General features: G+C 44.9%; 1 protein-coding gene across 1 annotated transcript in view; it reads right to left on the reverse strand.

Annotated features, from left to right (window-relative positions):
- Nucleotides 1-2,642: 2,642 nt before the first annotated feature.
- LOC142803532 (uncharacterized) overlaps nucleotides 2,643-26,146 on the reverse strand; it is a 136,513-nt gene continuing 113,009 nt past the window's right edge. The window contains exon 4 of the mRNA XM_075888661.1: nucleotides 2,643-4,916. Coding sequence (XP_075744776.1) covers nucleotides 4,746-4,916 — 171 coding nt within the window. The 3' untranslated portion in view covers nucleotides 2,643-4,745. The remainder of the gene's footprint in view (nucleotides 4,917-26,146) is intronic.

Genomic DNA, 26,146 nt, shown 5'->3' on the forward strand with positions numbered 1-26,146 from the left:
TACTATTCTCGCGGGTTCCCCCGCGCAAACACGAAGACCGGGCGGCGCATTGTGGTCTACAGACTGTGTGAGAGTGTACGGTGGAGATAATACGCGCGCACCCTTCAGATTTGTGACATGGGGGAGCAGCAGAGCACCTTTTGTTGGTTCGGGGAATGCGACTCTGCCGCAGCGCCTGTGCCGGCTCCGACATGACTGTTTGTCAGCCTCCGTGGCTCCAGGGCTCATTACTGCGTTCTGCGCGGATGACCACCCGCACCGTTGAATGACGAATAAGCGGCGGCTACGGAAAACTTCGCGGGAGACACCGAGCTGCATGGAGACGTCAAGACTCGTTCTGAACATTGGCTCGTTAAGTACCAGAAACCGGGGCAGTCGGTTCGGCGGAAAACTTTTCGGCACAACACTGCAAACTCCAGACGTTAGCCGTTACAGACGACGCACTTTGTTGGAAGCATCAGGACCACTGTTCGCCCGGTAATTAAGTGTCTTGGGACAGCTCGCCCATCTCTCTCTTTGAGGCTTGAGTTCGTACATTGTTACTTGCTAGCCTTTGTTTGGGAGACGGTTTTCTACTGGTGTGAGCCACGGGGGCGGCCGTCGAAGATGATACACTCCGACTGACAAGAAAATATGCCGCGTCGATAGTGGCGATTGGTTTGGGGCCCCAGTAGGGCGGAGTTGGGTCCTACAAAAAGGGACTACGAGACGATACGAGGGGAGTCAGAGATACGATGCGATGAGCTCGAGATGGTAGAGAGACGGAATGGAAAAGGAAGATAACGGTGTGAAGAGATAGCGATGAGAGGCGATGAGATGATGACTGGGGCAAGGACGGTACGATGAGGAATGAAAGTTGGGGATAGGAGGCGAGTGAATGGAGCGTCAAGTAAGAGGGCTAAGATGGAAATCATTGAGAGGCATGACGTAGGCGACAATGACGAAGACGATGAAGATGCTGACGAATCGGACAGATTAGACCTCGACGCTAAAATCCAACCTTCGGCCCCGATTCGAGCAGCCAACTCCGAGGCCCCGACTAGATGGACATTCTGTGAGACGAACTTCACCTCCTTTACTAACGAGCTATGCGGGAAGGGATGCGGCATATTGAGACATTGCGCGGTTTTATTTAATAATGACTTTATCATTTCTGTCGTCCTGTGTTTACTCTGTATTGAGGTACCCTTGTATTGTCACCGTTACTTCGCTTATGTATCCTGTTTCGCGTGTCGTTAGTATTTGCTGATGTGTTACAATTTCGTGTAACAGAGATGTCGTTCACGGACAGTATGTGTGTACGCCATTTGCACTTTCTATTGAATTAAATGCATCCATGATTAAGAAAAGATCGTGACGTCTCTTACTTCCCGGCCCCAGCACGAATCCCTGTATGTGGAAAGTGATTGAGACACGTAGCCAAGAGGAAACCGGATAAAAGGGGGTTGAGTGGTCTTTCCTCTCTTTGGTAATCGGTGGTGTAGCGGCGGACGTCTCACTTGACTGTCAAAGCTCATTTTTATTCTGTGTTGGTAGGACTTTTTCAGAGCAAAACCCCAGCTCGTAGCAACGATACTTCCCTTCTCTAGCTTATAGGGCCTCCACCTGTAATTGAGTATAGGTTTTACGGAACTAAACAATATTGCGAGCAAACATGCTGGGATTTGAAGACCAAGTTAAGATCTAGAAATTGCACTTCCTTTAGACGCGGCAACTAAAGAAGTTTCGTTTTTGCCTGTTTTTCAAAAACCTTGAAATATTCACAACATCTCGCGTAAAATCTGAGGGCGTAGTGAACACGAGAAAATCATCGACGTACCTGATTACGTGAACTGCGAGTCTTGACAGATGCATTTGAAGTGCCAGATCAAGCTTTCCCAGAAAACAGTTTGCCTAAAATCAGAACTACTGAAGAGCTTATGCATATTCCCGATTTCTATACATAAATATTACCTCCCTAAGCCACAAAGGTTGACTTCAAAAAGAAGCTAAGTAATTCTAAAAAAACTAGATACAGAAGTTCTGCACTTCAGGCAAAAAGATAATTCGTCATTATCTTGCGAGATGCACCTTTGAACGCTTGGAATTAGCTCACGTTGAGGCATCGAATAGTACAATTCCTTGATGTCTATGCTGAAAGCGCTACAGTAGCTAGGGCTATCAGTGCTCAGAAACTGTACCACGGCTTCGGAATCACTGACACAAAAAGGATCCAGGAAAAAAAGACTCTCTAAATTGTTTTGCAGATATGTCGAAACAACGTTTTGCCACGTGTCTCTTTCAGACACAATTGCTCTGAGAGGCATTTCTGTCTTGTGTGTTTTGATCGAAAAAATATGTCAAGTTCATATCGCTTAGCAGACATGACCGCAGAGCCGTCGCTTTGTTAAGTTTGCGGCCTAAGTCGTCAGTGAGTACGCAAAAGCGGCACCAGTGCCGACAAAAGCAGTGGTGGCGCAAACCTCCACAAACAGGGCAACATCCTACGAGGGTGAAAGATGAGGCCTTGGAAGTTTTGTCGGTGGCGCAGTTCTTGCCTCAGGAACTGCGACTGTTATTTTTACTACAGCACGCGGTTGGAACGGTGAAGCTTGAGGGAAGAAGACCAAAGACAAGGCTAAGGAGATTGACGTGAGCTGAGGTCGGGTCGATGTGAGCGGGACTCGGTCGCATCAGGTGAAACATGCGATTCTGATTATCAAGACACGTTGCCTGAATGCTGAGCATCATGAAAATAAATAATAAGGCGGCTACAGTAGCGAGTGACTTGCCCTGGAATACCACCTGTGCAGCAGACGGGCTAGTCATCCGGAGTACGCAAAAAGTTTAGAGGTGCTCGAGGTGGCGAGAAGAGTCGATTTACTAGATATATTGAAAGTGGTGACCTGTTGTAGTTTGTCGCTGGACTGTGTGAAGGGAGCGGCAGTTTGGCGCAAGGTCGACTGACGGCTTCTGTATAAGTCAGCCACGCACTAACTGATATTGGGGACGCAGGTGAAGGGAGAGCCTCGGGAACTTGCGTCTGCATAGCACAGCAAAGTGAGTGGTCCAGTGCTGTGGGGGTCTCGTTGATGGAGGCCGCAAGAGTAAGCTGTCGAGCCACTTCCTCTCGGATGTACTGCTGAATTTTAGGCATCAATGTGGTGTAGTCATGGCCACTGCTTTTGCACTCCAAAGCCAAAAGATCCGCTATTTGCGTATTAACTCAACGTGGTGAAATTCACTGCTTGCGCAGCTCATCAAAACTTTCACAGAGCTGAATCACGGCCGTGATGGTCCATGGGTCTTTGACCACAACCATATGAAAAGTGTCGTCATCAATGACTTTTATTATAGGCTTTATTCTGTCAGCCTCCGTCATCCTCACATTCGCTCGGCTACAGAGGATGATCACAACCTCAATGCAGCTCGTGAAACTATCACCATTTAATTGGAACTGTCCCGCAGGCCTAGTTCAGCGCGAAGCTCGCGCACAGCTGGAAGACCAAAAAACGAGGTCACAGTCTTTTTCGCACACGACCAGATTGGGACGTCGGCTTGCTGGTTGGTGAACCATGGTTGGCCAAATCTGCCGGGTATAAGATGGCCTGAGTGAGCTTCGCAGCGTCATTTCACTTGTTAATTGCACTAACACACTGGTACTCTGCCAGCCAGCCTCGACATTTCGCTTTTAGGGGCCGCTGTAGACTGATGAGTCACGCAGACGAAGTACACCAGGGCACATGGCAGATGGCGGCGTAGTAGAGGCTTGTGGGGGATCAACGTGCTCACTCATTCCGAAATCAGATGGTAGCTTACGACTGCGGAACTCCAGGACATGGAAGGGAATTATTCAGCACCTTTCCCACCGAATGTGCCAATGCGTACGAACACCTGTTAATATTGATGAAGCGTTAGCCGCAACAAGCTGGTGCAGGCAGAAACCCGGCAAGCAGGAGCCACACAGACGTCAACGCCTTTTTTGACGCTGGCACAGAGCCACACCACTATGTTCCGGTACAATACTTGTAGTTTACCGCGCATGTAGAGACCAGTACTGATCACACTGCTGGGTAAGCTTCTGTAATAATGAATTTGAAAATTTGGCATTTGTGTCCCAGTGCGAATTACCATTCCACAAATAAAAACAAATACATTTACATTTAGCTGGGTCAGCTGCGTTGAGCACAACTGGAAACAAAAAAGCTTTGGTAGTGATATAAATGCGAAAATTATGCATTTATTTGCTTGAGATTACTCGCGGTTGCCAGCACACAGTCTCCTTATTCTTATCGCAAAATTTGTCAGATGACTTGAATGCAAGGAAATGGCGGGAAATACTACGACCGTGGAAATGTTGTCTTGAAACTAATATGCAGGTTCGTCTCACCATACACAAAGGAAGAAAAAATTACGCGCTATTAGGCACATTTTAGACAAAACAAGTCGTTCAAAACGATGAATAAAATTCTTGTCAGTGTCTTATTCCTCATTCAACCTAAAGAGCACGACTACAGATATAGCGCCAAATCACAAGGGTGGTAGTTTAGAACTATTCTAGCGCAAATGAACCAGTACAACCCACGTTGTGGAAGAACGCCGACATCATCACTGGTCACATAAGGTGTCCAGTTGCTATTTATTGTCCACCACACACAGTTCAATCACATGCGAAGGTCAGCCAGTAAACGATAACGTAAGTGATGGTGCGGAATGTTAGTTTGTGTGCACGGTGCATTGCGAACACATATTGATGGCCACACGCGTCACTCAAACGACGCGGTGATGAGGCTTGCATTGAGCGCCGGAGTGACCACACTAGGCAGCGTCGGTTCGATGCGCTTGCCTTCAGCGCGAAAAAGAAGCCGCCCGACCATGTTGGTGGACAACACCACGGAGACAACGAGGACGGCTTTGAGCGCCAGGCCTACCACCACCTGCAAAGAGAGAGTACCTGGTCAACTGCAATCACATGCACGTGTGTTATAAAATGAAATCAGAAATTAGACATAACAACACACAGGCCACTACTTTCTGTAGAACAAAAGTGATGACCACAGGGCCCCAGCTCAATAAATATGTTACTTCACGAGATCGAGCAACCAATGGCTGACCAGGCACACGGGTTTCTGAAAGAGGTAATGAGCAACGTATATACGAAACACAAAATATTCGGCCCTGTAAGAGAGATCCGCTAACTTCAAATCATACGCTTCGTCGCATCAGTCCCAAATAGCGCACTACATCACCGAGTTGTACATGCTGAAACAATGGCATGATTCATAAGGACGCTGTAGAGACGGAATCATTTGGACCACCTGCAGTTCTTTTACTTGAATAATATTTATATACTTTAAGAGTAATCGAGTTCATACACTTGCGTATATTAATGTGAATAGAACCTAGTTTTCAAGCTCTTTGACGTGTGCGTTTTTTGCCTCTACCATAAAGAGAACGTTATGTAAAAATATTCGTGACAATGATTCACGTAACTACTTAATTATTTAAGGTACACTGTGCAAATATTATCATCTTTTTCAATTCACTAAACATGAATCCGTTCTTTTCTGACTTTTTTTGTCAAGCGAACTTTACGCTTTATAAACTTGGAGGGAGCACCTTATAGTTCAGGCAAGAAGCAGGCATTCCTTCATTTCAACTTCGGTTGCGCTTGAAAAATAAGAAAGTACAACGTAATGTGCAGTATGCGCGCTGTATTCTGCCGGGTTACTTCTCAGGATAAACACAGTAATGGGTAATAATTAAATGTCAGATAAAGGCTGTGCTTCCATGTTCTTCTCGAATATACGCAAGCCTGGTCGTGCCATGATCCTGCAACCACCGTCAAAGTAGCAGAAACCAAGCCTCTCTCCAACGTTGCAGCAAGACCGCAAAATTTTTCAACCAGCTTCTCTAGAACTTTGGCCAACGTTCAAAGCTGGTATTCCACGTCGATCGTGGATTTGAATGGCTCCCGCCATCACGCGTGCTCGCAAGTGACGGACTCCACCCAAGCTTCCAGGGTTTTGCGCTACTTTTCTGTCATTTTAGCCAGTCGTCCTTCAAAAATCTACATGATGCGTAACGGCTTCTTTAGAAGACTACACAAGCAGCGGAACTGTGTGTAATGTGCCTTGTGCCACGAAAGCTCGTTTTCACCAGAGTCTTCCGTCATCTGAGAAAGTGGCTGCACCCTCTGCGAGGATGCCACCAAGTTGTATCAAGGCGATAAAAATTCGCTCAGCGACAGGCCGATCAAGTGCGACAACAGCAAACAACACATATGGAAGCAGGGCAGCGACAAGCACACCAACTACAAGGCGGCCAACGACCAGCAGGGCTTCTGAGAACAAGGCCAGGTCGAGGGATGCAGAGAATAAGTTAGTACCAACAGAAAATACATTACCAAGCAGTGTACTTTCAACCAACGCAACGACCAGCCTGACAACGAGAAACAACACTCCGGCAAGGACGATGACCACGACGATGACAGACAAAGCAGTGACCTTTCAGATTGTTATGAAGAACCCAGTGAGCAGCAAGGCAACACCGACAGCTTCTACGCCTCCCAGTGGTGCCACGTTGTCCCAGTCAATGTCATCATCATCATAATCATCATCATCATCAGCCTGACTACGTCCACTGCAAAACAAAGGCCTCTCCCATGTTCCACAAGTTAACCCGGTCCTGTGCTTGTTGCTGCCAATTTATACCCGCAAACTTCATCTCATCTGTCCACCTAACCTTCTGTCTCCCTCTAACCCACTTGCCTTCTCTGGGAATCCAGTTAGTTACCCTTATAGACCAGTGTCTGCGCGCTACATGCCTTGCCCATGTCCATTTCTTCTTGATTTCAGCTATTATATCCTTAACCCCCTTTTGTTTCCTTATCCACTCCGCTCTCTTCTTGTCTCTTAAGGTTACACCTACCATTTTTCTTTCTATTGCTCGATGCGTCGTCCTCAATTTAAGCTGAACCCTCTTTGTCAGTCTCCAGGTTTCTGCTCCGTAGCTAAGTACCGGCAAGATACAGCTGTTATATACCTTCCTCTTGAGGGATAGTGGCAATCTACCTGTCATAATATGAGAGTGCTTGTCGAATGTGCTCAACCCCATTCTTATTATTCTAGTTACTTCAATCTCGTGGTTCGGCTCCGCGGTTATTACCTGCCCTAGGTAGACATAGTGTTTTACAACTTTAAGTGCACTATTACCTATCTCGAAGCGCTGCTCTTTTCCGACGTTGTCGTACATTACTTTCGTTTTCTGCAGATTCAATTTAAGACCCACCTTTCTGCTCTCCTTGTCTAACTCTGTAATCATGAGTTGCAATTCGTCCCCTGGGTTACTCAGCAATGCAATGTCATCGGCGAAGCGCAGGTTACTAAGGTACTCTCCATTAACTTTTATCCCTAACTGTTCCCATTCTAGGCTTCTGAAAACGTCCTGTAAGCATGCGGTAAATAGCATTGGGGAGATTGTGTCCCCCTGCCTTACACCCTTCTTGATTGGTATTCTGTTGCTTTCTTTATGAAGCACTATGGTAGCAGTTGATCCCCTGTAGATTTCTTCCAGAATGTTTATATATACTTCATCTACGCCCTGATTCCGCAGTGTCTGCATGACGGCTGATATTTCTACTGAAACAAACGCCTTCTCGAATCTATGAAGGCTATGTATAGTGATCGGTTATACTCTGAGCATTTCTCTATTGCCTGATTGATAGTATGAATGTGGTCGATTGTTGAGTAGCCTGTTCGAAATCCTGCTTGTTCCTTTGGTTGATTGAATTCTAATGTTTTCTTTACTCTGTTAGCAATTACCTTTGTAAATAGCTTGTATACTACAGACAGCAAGCTAATCGGCCAGTAATTCTTCAAGTCCTTGTCATCTTCTTTCTTATGTAATAGGATGATGTTAGCGTTCTTTCAAGATTCTGGTACTCTTCTCGTCAGGAGACACTTCGTAAACAGGGTGGCTAGTTTTTCTAACACAATCTCTCCTCCATCTTTCAGCAGATCTGATGTTACCTGATTCTCACCAGCAGCTTTGCCTCTTTGCATGCTCTCCAAAGATTTTCTGACTTCTTCTATCCTTACTGGTGGGGTGTCATATGGGTTACTGCTAGTTCTTATAGTATTAAAGTCATGCTTGTCCCAGCTACTGTACAGATTTCTGTAAAACTCCTCCGCTATTTTAACTATCCTATCCATACTGGTAGTTATTTTGCCTTCTTTGTCCCTTAGTGCATACATCCAATTTTTGCCTATCCCAAGTTTCCTCTTCACTGCTTTGACGCTTCCTCCATTTTTCAGAGCTTGTTCAATTCTCTCCATGTTATACCTTTTTACATCGAATACCTTACATAATTGATACCAGTCAAGGTACCAATTCAGAAACAAGCGGCCTGATCTTACCAAAGCAAAGAAATGACTACCACCTAGCCGGGGTAAGACTCCCTATGGGGATGGCTCCGTGTATTTTTGAAGCTTATAAAAGTGATCAAAAAGCGTTTTCGCTGCGACCTGCATGCTCCCACCTTAAAACGTATGTTGCTACATCAGCAGTATCTAACGTTTTAAGCCTTACTTTAATGCCTGCTACGTCGGAAAGGACTAGCGATGATCTCTTCAAGTGAGACAACACACTCAAACAAGCTTCTCTGAAACTCACTCGCATTGTCACCATTATTAGTCATTCGGAAAACAGGTCAGGAACACAGAGAACTAACTCTTTGCCACGCGGAATTTCACTGCCGATGAAAGAGGATTGCTTGATAACTACAGGGAAGAAAATATTTGCGAGCTCAGCGACAAAAAATATAAAACGTTAATGCACGATAACACTTGCACAAGCGTTAGTACTCCTGATGACACAACGTCTTCAGCGCATTCGTCCTCCGCAGAAGCTAGAAATATAGTAAATATTTCTAGTGCCATGTTATCGGCAGAGGAATTGAGTGTTCTTTCCCATGGTTTGAACTTTTGTATTGCCACTGGAGGATACAATGAATTCCAGCTAATTAGTGACTTACACAATTTTGAAATAAGCATGCGTTTACGCGAATACTTTCATAATCGGCCTCCATCAATCAAAACAGCGTTTTTTTCTACTAAGCATTGGACTCGCCTTCACAAAGGGATAAATGTCTCGATATTTACATCCGAGCAGTGCAGCGAGGTGTGCTCGAACTATACAAAATGCAATCGCCGTTTCACCGCAACCTAAGCGACAAAGAAAAGGAAGCGATCGAAACCCTGGCTTGCCGAGACAACATTATCATCAAACCGGCTGATAAAGGTGGAGCAATCGTAATAACGAATAAAGCTGATTACCTTCGTGGGACCCACAGACAATTGAATGACCACGCGTTTTACAGACATCTGAGCTATGACCCGAACCGAGGAATTCAAGACCAAAGTAAAAAAACTTTAAAAGAGCTTGCAAGAAAAAATAAAATTTCAAAAACTGCTTTGGAATCCTTAGTCCCCCCTGAGTCCGGTAGCTGTTAGGTTTCATCCGCTTCTTAAAATTCATAAAGGAAACAATTCAGGCCGGCCAATAATTTCGGAACAGGAACCATCACGGAAAGCCTGTCTCGATATGCATACAGCTTAATTATTTCCATTCCTCCTAACTTTTTTTCATATCTCAAGGACACTAACCATTTTCTGCGTGACATTGGAAATATGCGTGTTCCGAATGATGCTCTTCTGGTCACACTAAATGTGGTGTCACTGTACACAAATATAACTCATGTGGACGGTATTTGTTCTGTACTCCAAGTATACAATGACTCGGTGAATGACAAACGCATTGGCAGTTCCACATTAGGCACTATTTTAGCACTGATACTCGAGCTTAACAACTATGAATTTAACAATGGACCTTACGTTCAAAACAGTGGCACATCAATGGACACACAAATAGGTCCCAATTATGCGAAAATTTTCATGGGCATTCTAGAAAGTAACTTTCTTGCCACTCGTGACCATAAATTACTTTATTGCAAACGCTTCATTGACATTTTCATAATTTGGCACCATGATGAAGCGACATTACATATTTTCATTGCTGACTTCAACAACGTAGGACAATTCATCTTTTCCCACTGTTAGTCACCAGTCACCATAAGCTTCCTTGACGTCAATGTAGCTTTGCGCAATGGTAAACTAACGACGAACCTTTACAGAAAGCCCACTGACCGGCAAAGATATCTCCATTTTAAACGCAACCATGTGAAACACTACAAAACAAGTGTCCCCTATAGCCAAGCTATCCGTTTTTAAAAGAATTTGTTCGGACAGCAGGGAATTCAATCGCAACTGTAACCAGCTCCATAAAGCAATAACCGAAAAACAATATACTCCACAAATAATCGATGACGCTATCCAGCAGGCCAAATGTCTCGATCGTTAAGAGCTCCAGTAAGGACAAGCGATTAGCGCCACCTTCCCGAATCAACCTCGTTCCAACGCATTCTGCATCTATTCCAAACGTTTCGCATATACTCAGAAAGCATTTCAACTTATTGACACAGAGCGACTGGCTTAAGGACATCTTCACTGAATCACCACGAGTTGTATATCGGAGATGAAGGAACTTGCGCGACATGGTAACTTCTTCCAGGACTAGATTAATTGCTCCTGTTGGTTGTCACCCCTGTAACAAACCGCGATGTAAAGTTTGTGCACACACGACCACTGCGACTGTTGCTAAAAGTACAGCATCTAACTTTTCACTTAAGATTAAAGGGGACTTGAACTGCGATAGCAGCAACATCATTTACTTTCTGAATGCTCAATCTGCCACACGCAATACATCGGTGAAATCGAGACATCCTTCCGTATCCGTTTGAACAACCACAAATCACACGTAAACAGTTTGCCACATCTCCCATTGTCCAAGCATTTTTATCTACCAGGTCAATCGTTTGACAAGATTATGCTGACGTTATTAACATCAGGCTTCAAATCACACCATGATCGCGAAATTTGACAATCGTTCTTGATTAACGAATTTGATAGTTTGTTATCCGGCAATAATGAATGCGTAGGCAGGCAAAGTGTCATGACTTACTATTATGCCCTAACGCCGCATTTTTAATAAGCATCCCTAATTATTAAGCATCCCTAAGGTGTTCTGCAATTCTTAAGTGCTATCACATATTTTTTTTGTTTTTTATGCGTGATCATCGTCGTCATTGGTGAATGTTACAAATGCCTTTTTACATGCCCACAATCTTGTCTATTGTATTACAATTTTTCTTATGGTTTTTTAGTGTGGCCACGGCTGTTTTGAAGATTTTGTGACACTCATATGCTGATCGCACGTGTTTTTTACTCACGTGTTCGTGCCTGCCCGTAAACGTGGTCACATACACGCATTTCTGTTCATCCTGATGAAGATCGTGCCATGGCCGAAACATAGAGTAAAAAAGTATCCAATTTTTGTAAGTGTGCTTCTTTATTTCTTGAATATATGGCACCAGACCCACAGAACTTTTTTATCATATATATACATATATATATATATATATATATATATATATATATATATATATATATATATATATATATATATATATATATATATATATATATATATATATATATATATATATAAAGTGTGTGTGAGCGCTGACTATTCGCTTCATCATCTTCATCTGTATACACAAAAACCATCATCATCAAAGTTAGGCGCGTCGTCTGCGCTGCTTGTGGCTCGCATGCCTGTGTTGGAAAATACTGCGGTCGTTTAGGCGTACTTGACGCCGTCTCAAAAGTCATGGAGCGCGCTGGGATTCCCACGTCCTCGTGCTCTGCTGGTCACCCCTGAAACTCTGGTCTGGTCGACGGCTGTGCTTGCCGACAGTGATGGCGCAAAACGACCTATTCGCTGCCGCCTTCTTCGCACCACCCGCTGAGCCTACTGGGCCTCGCTACACCGTTAGTACACCTCAACGAGACCCTCCGGTTATTCATGGCCTTCACGGAGAAGATGTTGAAGAGTGTCTATATAATTACTCAAAACAAGCGCTTATCATTGGGATGAGGCTGAGAAACTGTGCTATGTGATCTCTCATCTCAAGCTCAAGAAGGTCGCTAAGACACGGTTCCACAACCATGAACGAAACTTTCCCGTTTGCACTACACACAAGATGCAACTCCGGCATATTTTGGGCACGTCTACAGGATGCTCTGAAGCCACCAAACAGAAACTCGCCACCTGACTTGAAGGGCCAGACGAATCCTTGCATGCTATATTGATGGCGTGCTCAATCTTTGCAACCAAGCCCAAAGTGACATGATGGAGGCCGACCGCATCCGTCATGTACTGAAAGGCGTCAGCTCTGACTGAAAGGCGTCAACTCTGTCGCTTTCAATGCCCTCGTCATTCAGACCCCAAATACAATTTAAGACGTCCTTACTACGCACCAGTGTCTCGATGCGCTTTATTCTGTGGGCTTTCCACAGGCCTACTGTGACGTCCGATTTATTGGAGTGCCTGGATAACGAGCTCTTATCAGCACGATTGTTCAAAAGGAACTTCATAGTATCGTTCAGGGCAACGCCACCATTTCCTCTGTCCACCTTCCTGCTCCAAACATGCCTGTCTTTATCAGGAACGAAATGGCATCGATGACAAGCGTCACACAGGCCCCGTCTCCTATACCCTTTCGTGCATATTCCTACGCCGAAGTGTCATCCCGGGCCCCTGCACCAGTTTCATCTGTGCCTGCTGACGTTGTATGTGAACTCACCGGTGCAACCACTCTACCTGGCGTCCTGCGCGCCCCGTCTGCTTTTACTGTGACATACGGGGCCATATATCCCGCTTCTGCCACTGCCGTCAGCAGAATGAACGACGCGAATATTCAGCTTGTGAGCGAGACGTTGGCGCAAGATTCGATGCCTACGTTCGCGTGCCGTATCCAGCCTCATCACAGCATTCGCCCTCACCTCCTAAGTGCCGAGGTTAGCCCCGTTCTTCCCACTCATCTAGCTACCGTTCTTCGTCACCATTTTGGCGTTCATTGTCACGCTTACGTCCTGCTCCAACCTCTCTAAACCGCCACCCGAAAACTAGAGGCTGCATTTTAAGGAGGGGAAATTGCCCATTACAAAAACGCAATAATTCCTCCATTTCGCCCAGCAAATATACTGCCTGTTTGTGTTGAAGCAGTTTCTGTTGACGCTCCCTTAGACACCGGCGCTGTCATTTCGGTCATTCACCGCGAATAGAGTTTTCATTTACGGAAAGTGCAGACTCCTTATGATGGTCCTATGTTATGTGGTGCTAATAGCAATCTTCTTTGCCTTACATAGGGTATGCTGCTCGCGTGCTTATTGAGGAAACTCGTCATCATGTAGAGTTGGCAGTGCTTCCTTCGTGTGCTCATCAGATTATCTTAGCCTGGGATTTCTCGTCGGCTGCATTAGCTGTCATTTTATATGATCAACCTATTATTCGTCTTACGAACACTGAAGATTCTTCGCCGTCCAATTTATGTCATCCTACCTTGTTACAGTTGTGTATTTTCACCTGCCTTCTGGCCAAGATGGCGTTCTTTCGATCTGATCACGAGACATTATGGACAGTGACGCAGTGGCTAACACTTGCCAGCACTGCATTCTTCGTGGAATCGCCATTCCCTCTTGCCTAGTGCGTTTATCGCGTGGTTATGCAAGCATTACTGCGTACAGCACGACACTTGAACCACTACTGCTGCCAGAGGGGACCCCTGTTGTCACCATTCTTGAGGAAGCACAGGTATCCGTCGTCACTGTTTCACCAGGGTCCCTCGCGTTACATTGTTTATCTGCAGGATGTCCATCTCAAGCTATCGAAGCCACTATGAGCGCAGATCTTAATCTGATCGAGACTGATGCGTTGCTCATCAAATTATTGAAACTCAAAACTTGCTTCGACGTTTGTTCCTTTGGCCTTGGTGCAAACAACCGTGGCCGTTCATCGCATTGACGCAGACGGATTCCGTATGGTTCGCCGCTGCCCTTACCGTGTTTCATCTCTTGAACGCCTGATTATGGAAGAAAAAGTTCATATCATGCTACACGCAAGGTTATGAGGCCTTCAGCAAGCACATGGTCTTCGTCTGTATTACAAGTGAAAAAGAAAGACGGCTCAGTGCAATTCTGCGTCAACTATAGAGCGCTGAACAAGATAGTCCATAAGAACGTTTATCTGTGCCTCGTATCGACGACGCTCTTGATATATTCCAAAATGCCGAGTGAATTTCCTGTGTTGACTTACGCTCTGGTTATTGGCAGACCCCTAAGCACGAGTCTGACAAAGGGAAGACTGCCTTTGCCACACCTAACACTTTTCAAGTTCAATGTAATGCGTTTTGGCCTATTCAACACCCCTGCCATATTTGATTACAAGATGGATACAGCACTGTGGGGCTTAAAATAGAAGACCTGCCTTTGCTATCAGGACGACAATATCATCTTTTCGTCCAGCTTCTCACAGCATCTGGAACGAATAGACAAAGTTCAAACGTGTCTAGCTAAGGCTGTTCTCCAGCTCAACACTAAGAAGTGTCGGTTTGCCAGTCGCAGCTTCAAGGTTTTAGGTAAAGTCGTCAGTAAACATGGCATTGAGCCCGATCTCGACAAGGTTGCTGCGGTACTTGAATTTCCTACACCAACGACATCCAAAGACCTTCGTGGCTTCGTTGACTTAGCGTTGTACTTACGTCGCTTTGTGCGTGATTTCGCTATTATCGCCGCTCCTCTCCACAAACTTCTGACTGCGAGCGCACCCTTTGTCTGGTCGGATGCCTGTAAAACTGCTTTTCACGCTCTGAATTGGTACCTCATATCACGGCCAGTGCTCCGCCATTTCGACCCTGCAGCACCTAGTGTTCTACACTCTGACGCCAGTGCACTTGGCATCGGCACGGTCCTGCTTCAGCGGAAAGATGACTTAGAAGAACAATTCTAGCTTTCCCATAAATATGATGACTCTTGATGTCTCTTCATTATATACAAATATTCCTCACGATGACGGCATAGCTGCATTACAAAACATGTACACAAACCATAGACAATCTAACACCCCAGATTTCTCTGCCATTGCAACTTTGACGAGGATGGTCCTCGATTTAAATTCATTCGAGTTTAACCAAGAGTATTTTCGACAAATCAGCGGGACCGCTATGGGCACAAAAATGGCACCTAATTATGCCAACATATTTATGGGAAAGCTAGAATCTGAATTTCTTGCACAAAGTTCCTTGAAACCAATGTTATACAGAAGATACATAGACGACATCTTTCTTATTTGGACCCACAGCGAGGACGAACTTCTCAGCTTTATCGACACTTACAATGCTGTACATCCGAACATTCACTTCACACACACATACTCGCAAGTTACCGTAAATTTTCTTGATGTTACCATAGCGATAGAAGAAGAGAAGCTCTCTACAACCCTATATCGCAAACCAACGGATCGACAACAATACCTCCATTACCAAAGCGATCACCCACGCCACTGTAAAAACAGTATTCCATACAGCCAGGCTCACTGGTTTAAGCGAATCTGCTCTAGAGACGCTGACTTTGACACGAGCTCACAGAGGCTAAAACTTATGCTCGAGAAACACAGATACCCCCCACATGTAATTAATGACGCTGTTCAAAAAGCGAGAAAACTAAAGCGTGAAGACTTACTTATGAAGCGACCACCACGAGAAGACCCACAACGAACAAACCTCTGCCTGACTTACAGCACAAACTTCCCCAATGTAAACAAAATCCTTAAACGACATTACAACATTCTGGAACAAAGTGAACGTCTGAAACGCACATTCCCATCCGCTCCAGGCGTCGTTTACCGACGACCACGTAACCTCAAAGACACCCTTGTCCACTCCCAAATTAACACATCACCCCCCAATAATTCATGCCGCCCTTGTTTAAAGCCATGATGTCTTGTATGTAAGGCGATGCGAGAAACAGACAAAGCAACCAGCACGCAATCCAAGTTTTCGAATAACATACGAGTTAACTTAACATGCGATTCCTCTAATGTGGTATACCTACTCGAATGCAACGTGTGTGGTATGCAGTACATCGTACAAACAGAAACAACATTTAGGATCCGCTTCAATAAGTACATAGCCCATGCGAAATCAGCCCCAAGTCTACCTCTATTAAAACATCTCAATCTTCCCGACCATGCATTCGACAAACTATCAGTAACGCTCTTAGAGACGGGATTTAAATCAAATAGAGGACGTGGACAACGAGAGTCATACCTTATCTACGGATTTGACACCCTCAATAGAGAAATAAATGAGAATCCTGGTACACTTGCAGCAATTAAAGCATTAGAAAACAATAACGGCAACAATGAAAATAGTAACTGAGTTCATGGCACTGCAGCTGCGAAGGGCACTGGACAACCCAAAACAATTCCAAGTGTAACTACTCTTCCTAAAAGCAGCTGTCGTCTGTTTTCTGTTTTATTTTACTACCCAATCAATTATGCCATGCATGACGTGCCCAACAGCAACCCTGTGCACAGCCGAGAGGCCCCCACTACATGCGTAATCCAGAAGCGGGCAAGGAATTCGCATTGCACCCGCTTGCACAGCCTACCGCAATACGGGACAACCCTCTTTTTACGACGAAATATTGACAGGGCGCGGAGTAGTTAAAGGCCGAGAGCTTCCTAAAAAGCCCACTTACCAGCCTCTGCCACAATACGCGGCACCCCTCCTTCTACGACGAATTGTTTACGGGACTCCGAGTAGTTAAAGGCTTAGGACTTCCTGAAAAGCTCTTCTTTGCCCCACACCGAACCACCAGTGCCAGGAGGGGCCGTCTGATCTGGAGGAATGCGTTAGTGAACGGAAACATACACAGACCGCTGACATCAGAAAGGTGAAGAGGAGAAGGGGGAGAGAGATGAAGGGGGAAGTGGAAGGAAGAGTGGAAGGGGGGCACCCGAGGGGCGTCCACCGTATATTATTTTTCTCTTCTTCTTCTCTCTTTTTTTCTTTTTTCCTTTTTTTTTCTTTTCTGTCTTTTTTTCCTCTTTCCTTGCCCTCCGATTTGAGATTGTATAAAGCTGAGCACCGACAAACTGTATCTTTAATCCTGATGAAGGCCAGACTCTAGGCCGAAACGTCGAAATAAACCACGTTGTGACCGCTCACGGAGGATCTACTGGACTATATACAACGCTACGGCCACTCAACCACCATGCCTGCCTATATATATATATATATATATATATATATATATATATATATATATGTGTGTGTGTGTGTGTGTGTGTGTGTGTGTGTGTGTGTGTGTGTGTGTGTGTGTGTGTGTGTGTCTAACGTTCTCCGCGGTGAACGGCCACAGCATTTGCTCCGTTGTGCTGTCTCGACAGGTCGGTCACGATAGTCGTGGCTTTGCGACGAACACATTATGCGGTCGGCCACAAAAGCCATAACAGCTGTGACTGATTATCGCTGTCATGAACTAGTCCGAGGGAAACGTACCGTTCGTACGCGAAACTTTGGAGGACACCAGAGTCACGCCGCGCATAGGCGAGCTAGTGGGTTTGTCATGTGGTGTTCTTTTTTGTGTTTCGCGTGAACTTCTAGCCAGCAGAAAAGCAATAATATTAGCAAATATCATCTTCGTAACTGTGTATTCACACGTTTTGCAAAGTGGTTCACAACTTTCTCATTGAGACTTCTCATCAATCTTCGTTTCTTGAAAAGTTAGTTGAATAAAGAGATCTAAATAAACAACACTTCCGAACCCAAAAATAGTCCAACAGCAGGCAATGATTAGCAACATGCATTTGGTGGTGTCGTCATTGCGTGTATCCACGTATTTTTTAACGCTGAATAAAGATAGCTGGGGCACCCTGTATATATATATTGCCAGGCTGTGTTAGTGGTAGAAGAACAAAGCGAAGAAATGAATAGCTGCTGTGGCTTAGTAAACAGTCGTCCACTTCGAGTTCCAGTCTACCGTTTCCTTCTGTGACAGACTGGTGGACGTGCTGGGTGCTGTACTGCAACGTCTTAAGCCTGCTGGTCCTAAACCTGAAGCAACCACTGCCACGGCACTAGAGTCTGCTGATATCCGTCGAAGCAGCCGCCGCCTTCAAGGACTACCACCACAGTATGACCCCTTGGCAAGTTCCGTGAGGACAATGTTTAACACATCCGCAACCCAAACCGCGCATGACCCATTCGCTAGCGTACTCTGTGTCATCAACACACCTCGTACACCGAATCCATTTCATGGCGATGCCAGTGAGGATGCCGAAGACTGGCTTGACCATTTCGACAGTGTCGCTGCCATCAACGACTGGGACAATCGCCTTAAATTGAAGAACGTGTACTTCTCCTTCTCAGACGCGGCAAGAGTGTGGTATAAGAATAATGAAACTTGATGCACAAGTTGGCAGAAATTTCATCGGCAGCTTCGCGAGGCATTCAGTAACCCCGAACGGAAAGAGAAAGTGGAGCAGGCACTTTCTTCGCGGTTTCAAATGCCGAACGACAGTGTCACCAGTTTGTCGAAGAGATGTCACGATTTTTTTGACGGGCTGACCTCCACATGCCAGAAGACAAAAAGGTGCTCCTGCTAATGCGAGGCGTAAAGGAGCAACTTTTCGCGGGCCTTGTGCGCAACCCCCTTACGACGGTGTCCGAGTTCATACGTGAGGCCACAATTATGGAGCGCATGCTTCGGCAGCGGGTGTCGCAGTATGAGCGTCAGACAGTCATGTCCGCTGCGTGCTCGGTTGTATCACGAGGTGATAACAGGAAGGTCCTCATAGAACTCATGCAGCAGGTTGTACGCGAAGAACTTCAGAAATCTCATGCAGCGTTCCCTCCCAGTATCACTGCTCTTACGGACGTCTTTCATAACGAAATCAGGCAGTTTGTTCATTCCTCTCTACCATCACAAGTCGAACCTCCCACGCTTTCCTACGCGGACGCCGTACGCGTCTCTACGCCGTCAACGGCACAATTTGCGCATCCACCTGCTGGGACCCCAGACGCTTTCTAAATCAAGCCCATCGCCCGCCTTCACTGGCCGATTTTCATCCCGGCACGCGGAAGTTCATTATCTGGCGTGCACCCGACAATCGTCCTTTGTGCCACCTTTGTGGCGAAGGTGGACAAATGTACCGCAACTGTTACTACCGACGAATAGGCGTACGCGGATTCCACCCAGATGCCCGTTGTCCACGCTATGGTGAGCGCCAGCTAGAAATGGTGGATTGCTTCATCATGTCGTGCGTCATCATGTCGTCTTATTTTAGTATCAATAACTTAGATTCCTTCTTGAATAGCTCTGCCATTTCAGGAATTCACATTAACGCGCGTAGTCTAAGAAAAAACCATGATGAAATAAACGCTCTTTTACACTCTTTCAAAAGTTCGTTTTCCCTCGTCTGCATCTCGGAAACATGGCTTACACTAGAGGATCAAAACTTGTTTGGCTTACAAGGTTACTTGTCAGGATACTGCAATCGCACATCAAGTAGCCATGGTGGCGCAGCCATCTTTATCTCACCTACTTTTCCCTATAAACGCAGATCTGACCTTCATATTGTCGTCGATAGCTGCGAATCTGTTCGGATAGAACAAGACAAGCCTTCATCCGCTGGTAAACTTATCATTGGAACTATCTATCGGTCGCCTTCATCGTCAATTTCTGAGTTCTTTTCAAGTCTGTATGCTGTCCTTGAAACATTATCATGTGAACGTAAAAATGTTGTTATTGTGGGTGACTTAAACAATGATTTACTTGAAGATACTTCCAATCGCATTGAATATGCAAATTGTTACCAAGGTTTTGATTACGAGTCCTTAATCACACTTCCAACTAGATGCATTCCTGGCCGCAGTAGCACACTCATTGACCATGTTCTGTCTTTCTTTCACCTGAACACAGTGGTGTTCTCAAAGTAAATACTACTGACCATTACCCTGTATTCTTCTCATGTAAAAACTTCAAGCATAATCGCAATTTCAGATTTTCTAAATCAATTCTAAACAAAGAAGAGTATGTGAACCGCGTAACAAATGTCGACTGGTCTTTCATTGAAACATGCACTGACCCAACTTAGCTTTTGATTTTTTTTCGTCTCGCATATGCAAATGCATTCATGATAGCGTCACGGTAGTAAAATGTAAAAGAATATACTCAGCACCCCATAATTTCTGGATAACGAACAGTCTATTGACATGCATGCGTAAAAAAGAAAACCTCTACAAAAAAGTCAAACGTCGTCCTTTCAATATGAATCTAAAACATCGTTACACCCCCTATTCTAACACTCTAAATAGACTCTTAAAAGCAGCTAGAAAAAGTTATTACGAAGAAAAAATAGCGCATGCTGGCAACAACTCTAAAGAACAATGGAAAAGTATTAACTCCTTTCTAAACAAGAACACGTCCGAATTAACTATCACTGAGCTTCAAATTGCTGACCGTGTCTTAGATCAGCCAATTGACATTGCGAATGAATTCAACTCATTTTACTGTAAACAAGCTTCTAGTACACCCCCATCGTCCAATAAATCTCAGGTCCGCTCATCACAATCTTTCTACCTCTTCTCAACAGACCCTAACGAAATTATCAGCACTATTCATAATCTTAAAGTAACTTCTCCTGGACTGGACGGAATTCACTCGTCCTACATTAAGCTAATTGCCAACCATATTGCCGTCCCTCGATCCCGCATTATCAATCTAATATTCAAGACAGGTACATTCCCATCTCAACTAAAACAGGCCAAAATAATACCAGTGTTCAAAAAAGGCGAGAAAGCTTTCATATCTAATTCTCTCCCCATACCTATCCTATCATCTTTTAGTAAAATAATAGAAAAGTGTATTGAGAAACGCATAACTAATTACTTGTCTAAGTTTTCCATTTTAACTCCTAGTCAGTTTGGTTTTCGACCTGCTTTCTCGACTAATCTTGCATTGTTAACTTTCACTGATAAGATTAAAAAGCTATTGATTGTGGTGAATTAGCTGGAGCATTGTTCATTGACCTAACCAAAGCTTTCGACTCACTCAGTCACAGCATCCTGAAAACCAAACTCACGGCCATTGGTATTGTTGGACCTGCCCTTACACTCATTAAAAGGTACCTCTGTAATGGACAGCAGGCTGTTTATTTTCGCTCTACTTTATCAGATTTTCTTACTACTAATCAGGGTGTTCCTCAAAGGTCCATTCTTGGCCCGCTTTTATTTTTAATTTACATGAATGACCTTCCTCTCTCAGTTACTAACTCTCTGCCTTTTCTTTACGCCGATGACACTACAATACTTGCCACTGGTAAATCAATTGACTCTTTAAAGCTAAAATTACAAAAAGATCTAAATAACATCTTAAGTTGGTGTCTTACAAATTGCGTCTCTCATAACCATATGGTGGTTTTGGGACGTTAAACCCCACAAATCAATCAATCAATCTTACGAATTCCCTTAGTAAGAAAACTAAGTTCATGATATTTCACTCAGCTAACAAAGTTCTTCCCTCCCAAATTTCTAATAAACTAAATGGCTCACTTATTAACCCTGACAATGAATGCTCTTTCTTAGGAATCGTTCTCGACAGCAACCTAAAATACTCTAATCATGTTATTCAATTGCGCAAAAAACTAGCATTTGGTGTCAGGATTCTAATCAGAGCACCTTACTACTTTAACATTTCAACCCTAATCAAGTTATATTATGCTTTTATTCACTGCCATATTAGTTATTGCATCACCACTTGGAGAAATACATACCTCACCCACTTATCTCCCATTCAGCACATTCAAAACCAAGCCATCAGACTAATGACTTTCAGTTCATATCATTCTAGTGCATCATCATTACTTCGTAACTTCGAAATACTTTCTACTGTTAGTTTATTTAAATATCACCTCATTATCATGCTGTTCAAGTCCTTGCACAATCTTGTCCCATCAAGCGTCTTTTACCCTAATGCTTTGTCTAACTTAAACCGTACTAGATTCGCTTCAAATGGAAATTTTCTTTTTCCTACTATCCGCACTAATTTTGGTCGCCACACTGCATATTTCTCAGCATTATCATTATGGAATTCATTGCCATCTCACATCAAGCAATGCTCGACTATTGGCACATTTAAAAAACAATTGTATTCGTACTTGATAAACTACCAGATGTTTTTATCTTGTTATATTGTTTATTCCACTCTTCTTTTTACTTGTTTCTTAGTTAGTGTTGGTTTTATCAATTTACTCATCTCTCTGTTTTCACTGCTACTGCTAATTGAGTAAATTTTGTAATCCCATTTTGAACAGGAGGTCCCCCTGCAGCCTTGTGCTTTCGGACCTCCTCCTGTATATATACTTTGTATACTGTTCCTTTTTGTACTAATAACTGAAATAAACTGAAATAAACTGAAACTAAACTGCTTGGGATGTAGCCATCACGCTCTTGTCCCGCCGCGATGACAGTCACAGTCGCCATCAACCCGTCCGTCAGAATCAACGCACCGCACCCGACCCATCTTTTGGTCCCCTGGTGTAAGTGGCACAAGCCCATGCCGGGGAAACTAAAAACGGCTACCTTCGGAGGTGAGGCTGCTGTCACGCGAACCGACAAATACCCTCTGCCGCTGCCTTACGACGTACCGTAAAAGCCTGTTTCTGAAACCTACAACAGAATGTCTGCTGCCATTGCCGTTTCCGTCGACTGTTATCGGGTGACTGCGCTTGTCGACACAGAAGCTCATTACTCGGTGATGAGTGCTTCATTGGCCACCCGTCTACACAAGGTGCTGACACCACGTGACGGTCCTCAACTATTCACCACTCGAGGACACCTCGTATCCTCTGTAGGAAGGTGCACCGGCATGCTTGAGATTTGTGCGTTCGCTTTTGTATCGTCATTCCTTGTACTGCCCTATTGTTCTCGGCCGGTCATTTTGGGCATGGATTTTCTGCTAGAGTATGGAGCGATAATCTGCGTTATTTGTTCGTCAGTTTTGCTGTGTTTCTCCAGATTCAGACATCGAGAACAAACATCGTGGCGTGGTCTTTCACGTAGTTGATGTTTGCGTCACATTGCCACCTCGCAGTAGTATCTTCGTGCTTGTGGAGTGTCCACGGGAGCAGTCACTACGGGCATCGCCGAAAGTAACCTGACGTTATTCCTTGATCAAGAAGTCGCCATTGCTCGAAGTCTCGTTCAACTCCTAAATGGTCAGACTACGCTTCCAGTTACAAAATTCAGTGGTGAATACAGGCATTGTAAAGATGGTTCATTACGATTCTGCGTCGACTACTGCAAACTGAACAAGATAACGAAAAAAGACGTATATCCTCTTCCTCGTATCGATGACTCCTTGGATCGCCTGCGACACGCCCGCTACTTCCCTTCCATGGATCTCCGCAGCGGATATTGGCAGATTAAAGTAGTTGAACGGGACCGAGAAAAAACAGCGTTTATTACACCGGACGGTCTCTATGAATTGAGTTTTCCCTATTGGCCTGTGCTCCGCTCAAGCCACATTCCAACGAATGATGTACACTGTTTCATGTGGCTTGAAGTGGCACTTTTGTTTAGTGTATTTAGACGACGTAGTCGTTTTTTCTACCACTATTTAACAGCACGTTGAGCGGCTTGAGGCAGTTCTTCTGGCTATTCGCACTGCCGGCCTCTCTCTGAAACTGGAAAAGTTTTATTTTGGATATGAGGAACTGAAATTCCACGGCCACATTGTCAGCAGCGGTGTTCGCCCCGATCCTGACAATGCTATAGCAGTTGCTTTGTTTCCGATACCGAAAACAAAGCATGACATACCCCGCTTTCTGGGCCTTTGTGCTTATTACCGCTGCTTCGTGCCGTATTTTTCGAAAATCAGCGACCCTCTACAACAACTCATCAAGGAGGACGTCGCCTTCGTCTGGGCTCTCAAACAATCCGACGCTTTCCGCGACCTTCAACAACGCCTACAAACACCACCAATCCTTGGTCACTTCGACACCAAAGCAGACACAGAAGTCCGCGCTGGCGCAAGTAACCTTGGCCTCGGAGCTATTCTCGTGCAATGTAAAGGTGGCATGCAACGTGTCATCACCTACGCTAGCCGCACGTTGTCATCTGCGGAGAAGAACTAGTCGACGACTGAAAAAGAATTTCTGGCGGTTGTATGAACCGTAATGAAATTCAGGCCCTACTTGTACGGACGCCCTTTCCGAACCGTCAGTGACCGCAGCTCTCTTTGCTGACTAGCGAATCTGAAAAATCCTTCGGGCCGTCTCGCAAGATGGAGCCTTCAGTTATAGGAATACCATATAACGATGATTCACAAGTCTGGCCAAAAACACACCAACGCTGACTGTCTTTGCAACGCACCCGTCGAGATTGCTGCAGAAGAAGAGGATGAAGACTACAGTTGCCTTGATATTCTGGCATCAATAATCGTGGCTGAGCAGCAACATGAGAACTTGGAACTACAACCACTTATTGAATACCATGAGGGACGTCACCCAGAACCCCCACGTCAGGTTGCGTGTGATTTGTCATTTTTTTGTCTACGCCAAGACATCCTCTACAAGCACAACTTTCATGCAACGAAAACTGTTTACCTCTTCGTCGTTCCTGCTGCTCTCCACGATCATATTTTGCGTGCTTGTCATGATGAGCCATCGTCAGATCATCTTGGCTTCGCATGTATTCTGGTGCGGATCAAGGACAAATACTACTGCGGAAACTTAAGAAAACCGTCCGGCAGTACGTGAAGACATGCACAGCCTGCCAGCGCTGCAGAAATCCAACGACGAAACCAACCGGCCTGCCTCAGCCTTTGCGACCCCCTCACGCACCTTTTGAAAAGGTTGGGATGGATTTACGCAGCCCATTTTCGAAGTCAACGGCTGGTCACCGCTGGAATGTGGTTGCCACTGACTACTTGACCAGATAATGCCAAACACAAGCCGCCCAGCGAGCAACTGCTTCCGATGTGGCTGACTTTTTATCAAGAACATCGTTCTCCGCCACGGTGCTCCGGCTGCCGTCATCGCAGATCGTGGTGCTGCTTTTACGGCGCAGTGGCTCCGACAGATCCTGTTGCTGAGCGGCACGACGCACCAAACACCAACTGCGTACCACCCGCAGACTAGCGGTTTAACCGAATGCCTTAACAAAACGATTTCAGATATGCTTTTGATGTATGTCGCAAAGCATCAGAAGAATTGGGACGAAATCCTCCCATATCTAACATTTGCCTACAATACGGCTCAGCAGGAAACCACCGGCTTTGCTCCTTTTCATCTGGTTTATGGCCGTGACCTCATCCCAATGCTTGACACCATGCTGCAACAAACTCTGCCTGACATGATTACCCCGGACCCAGATGTATTCGTTCAGCATGCCGAAGACGCCCGGACGCTGGCGCGCTTTCGCAATTTATCGCGGCCAAATCAAGATGTTTGATGGTACAACACCCACCACAGAGTAGTAATTACGAACCCGGTGACCTAGTCTGGGTTTGGACTCCTATATGTCAACGTGGACGCTCAAAAAAATTGTTATGTTGGTACTTTGAAGCCTGCCAAGTTTTTTATTGCCTCGGGGAAGTTAACTACGAAGTTGTCCCAGCTGACACGTCGCATCATTCTCGTAAAACACGCTCCTCGGATGTGGTTCACCTCTCCAGGATAAAGCCCTACTATTCGCGTTCACTGCAAGTCGACACTTTGGTGATGTGGTACTTGCCTTCAAGACAATTGTACATTTCTTTCTCGCTTCTTTTTTTCACCTCGTCTGTTTTTTCTCAATTGACACAGAGATTTTTTTACTACCTTTTGTTGTTTTTTGGAGCCGCGGCATTCATTTGATGCTTTTTCTTCTTTGAGGAGAGGGTAATGCCTCGCCGTGTTATGGGAGAAGAAGAGAGCGAAGAAGTGAATGGCTGCTGTGGCTTAGTAAACAGTCGTCCACCTTGAGCTCCTGTCTATTGTTTGCTCTCGCGATTTTATATATATATATATATATATACTCATATATATATATATATATATATATATATATATATATATATATATATATATATATATTGTGGGCATTTGTTACTTACATCGTCCTCATCCCTGCATGATGACAATCACCATAATCCGCTTGTCTCTT

Source organism: Rhipicephalus microplus, chromosome 3 (genome assembly GCF_043290135.1).
Source record: "Rhipicephalus microplus isolate Deutch F79 chromosome 3, USDA_Rmic, whole genome shotgun sequence".
Lineage (NCBI taxonomy): Eukaryota > Metazoa > Arthropoda > Arachnida > Ixodida > Ixodidae > Rhipicephalus > Rhipicephalus microplus.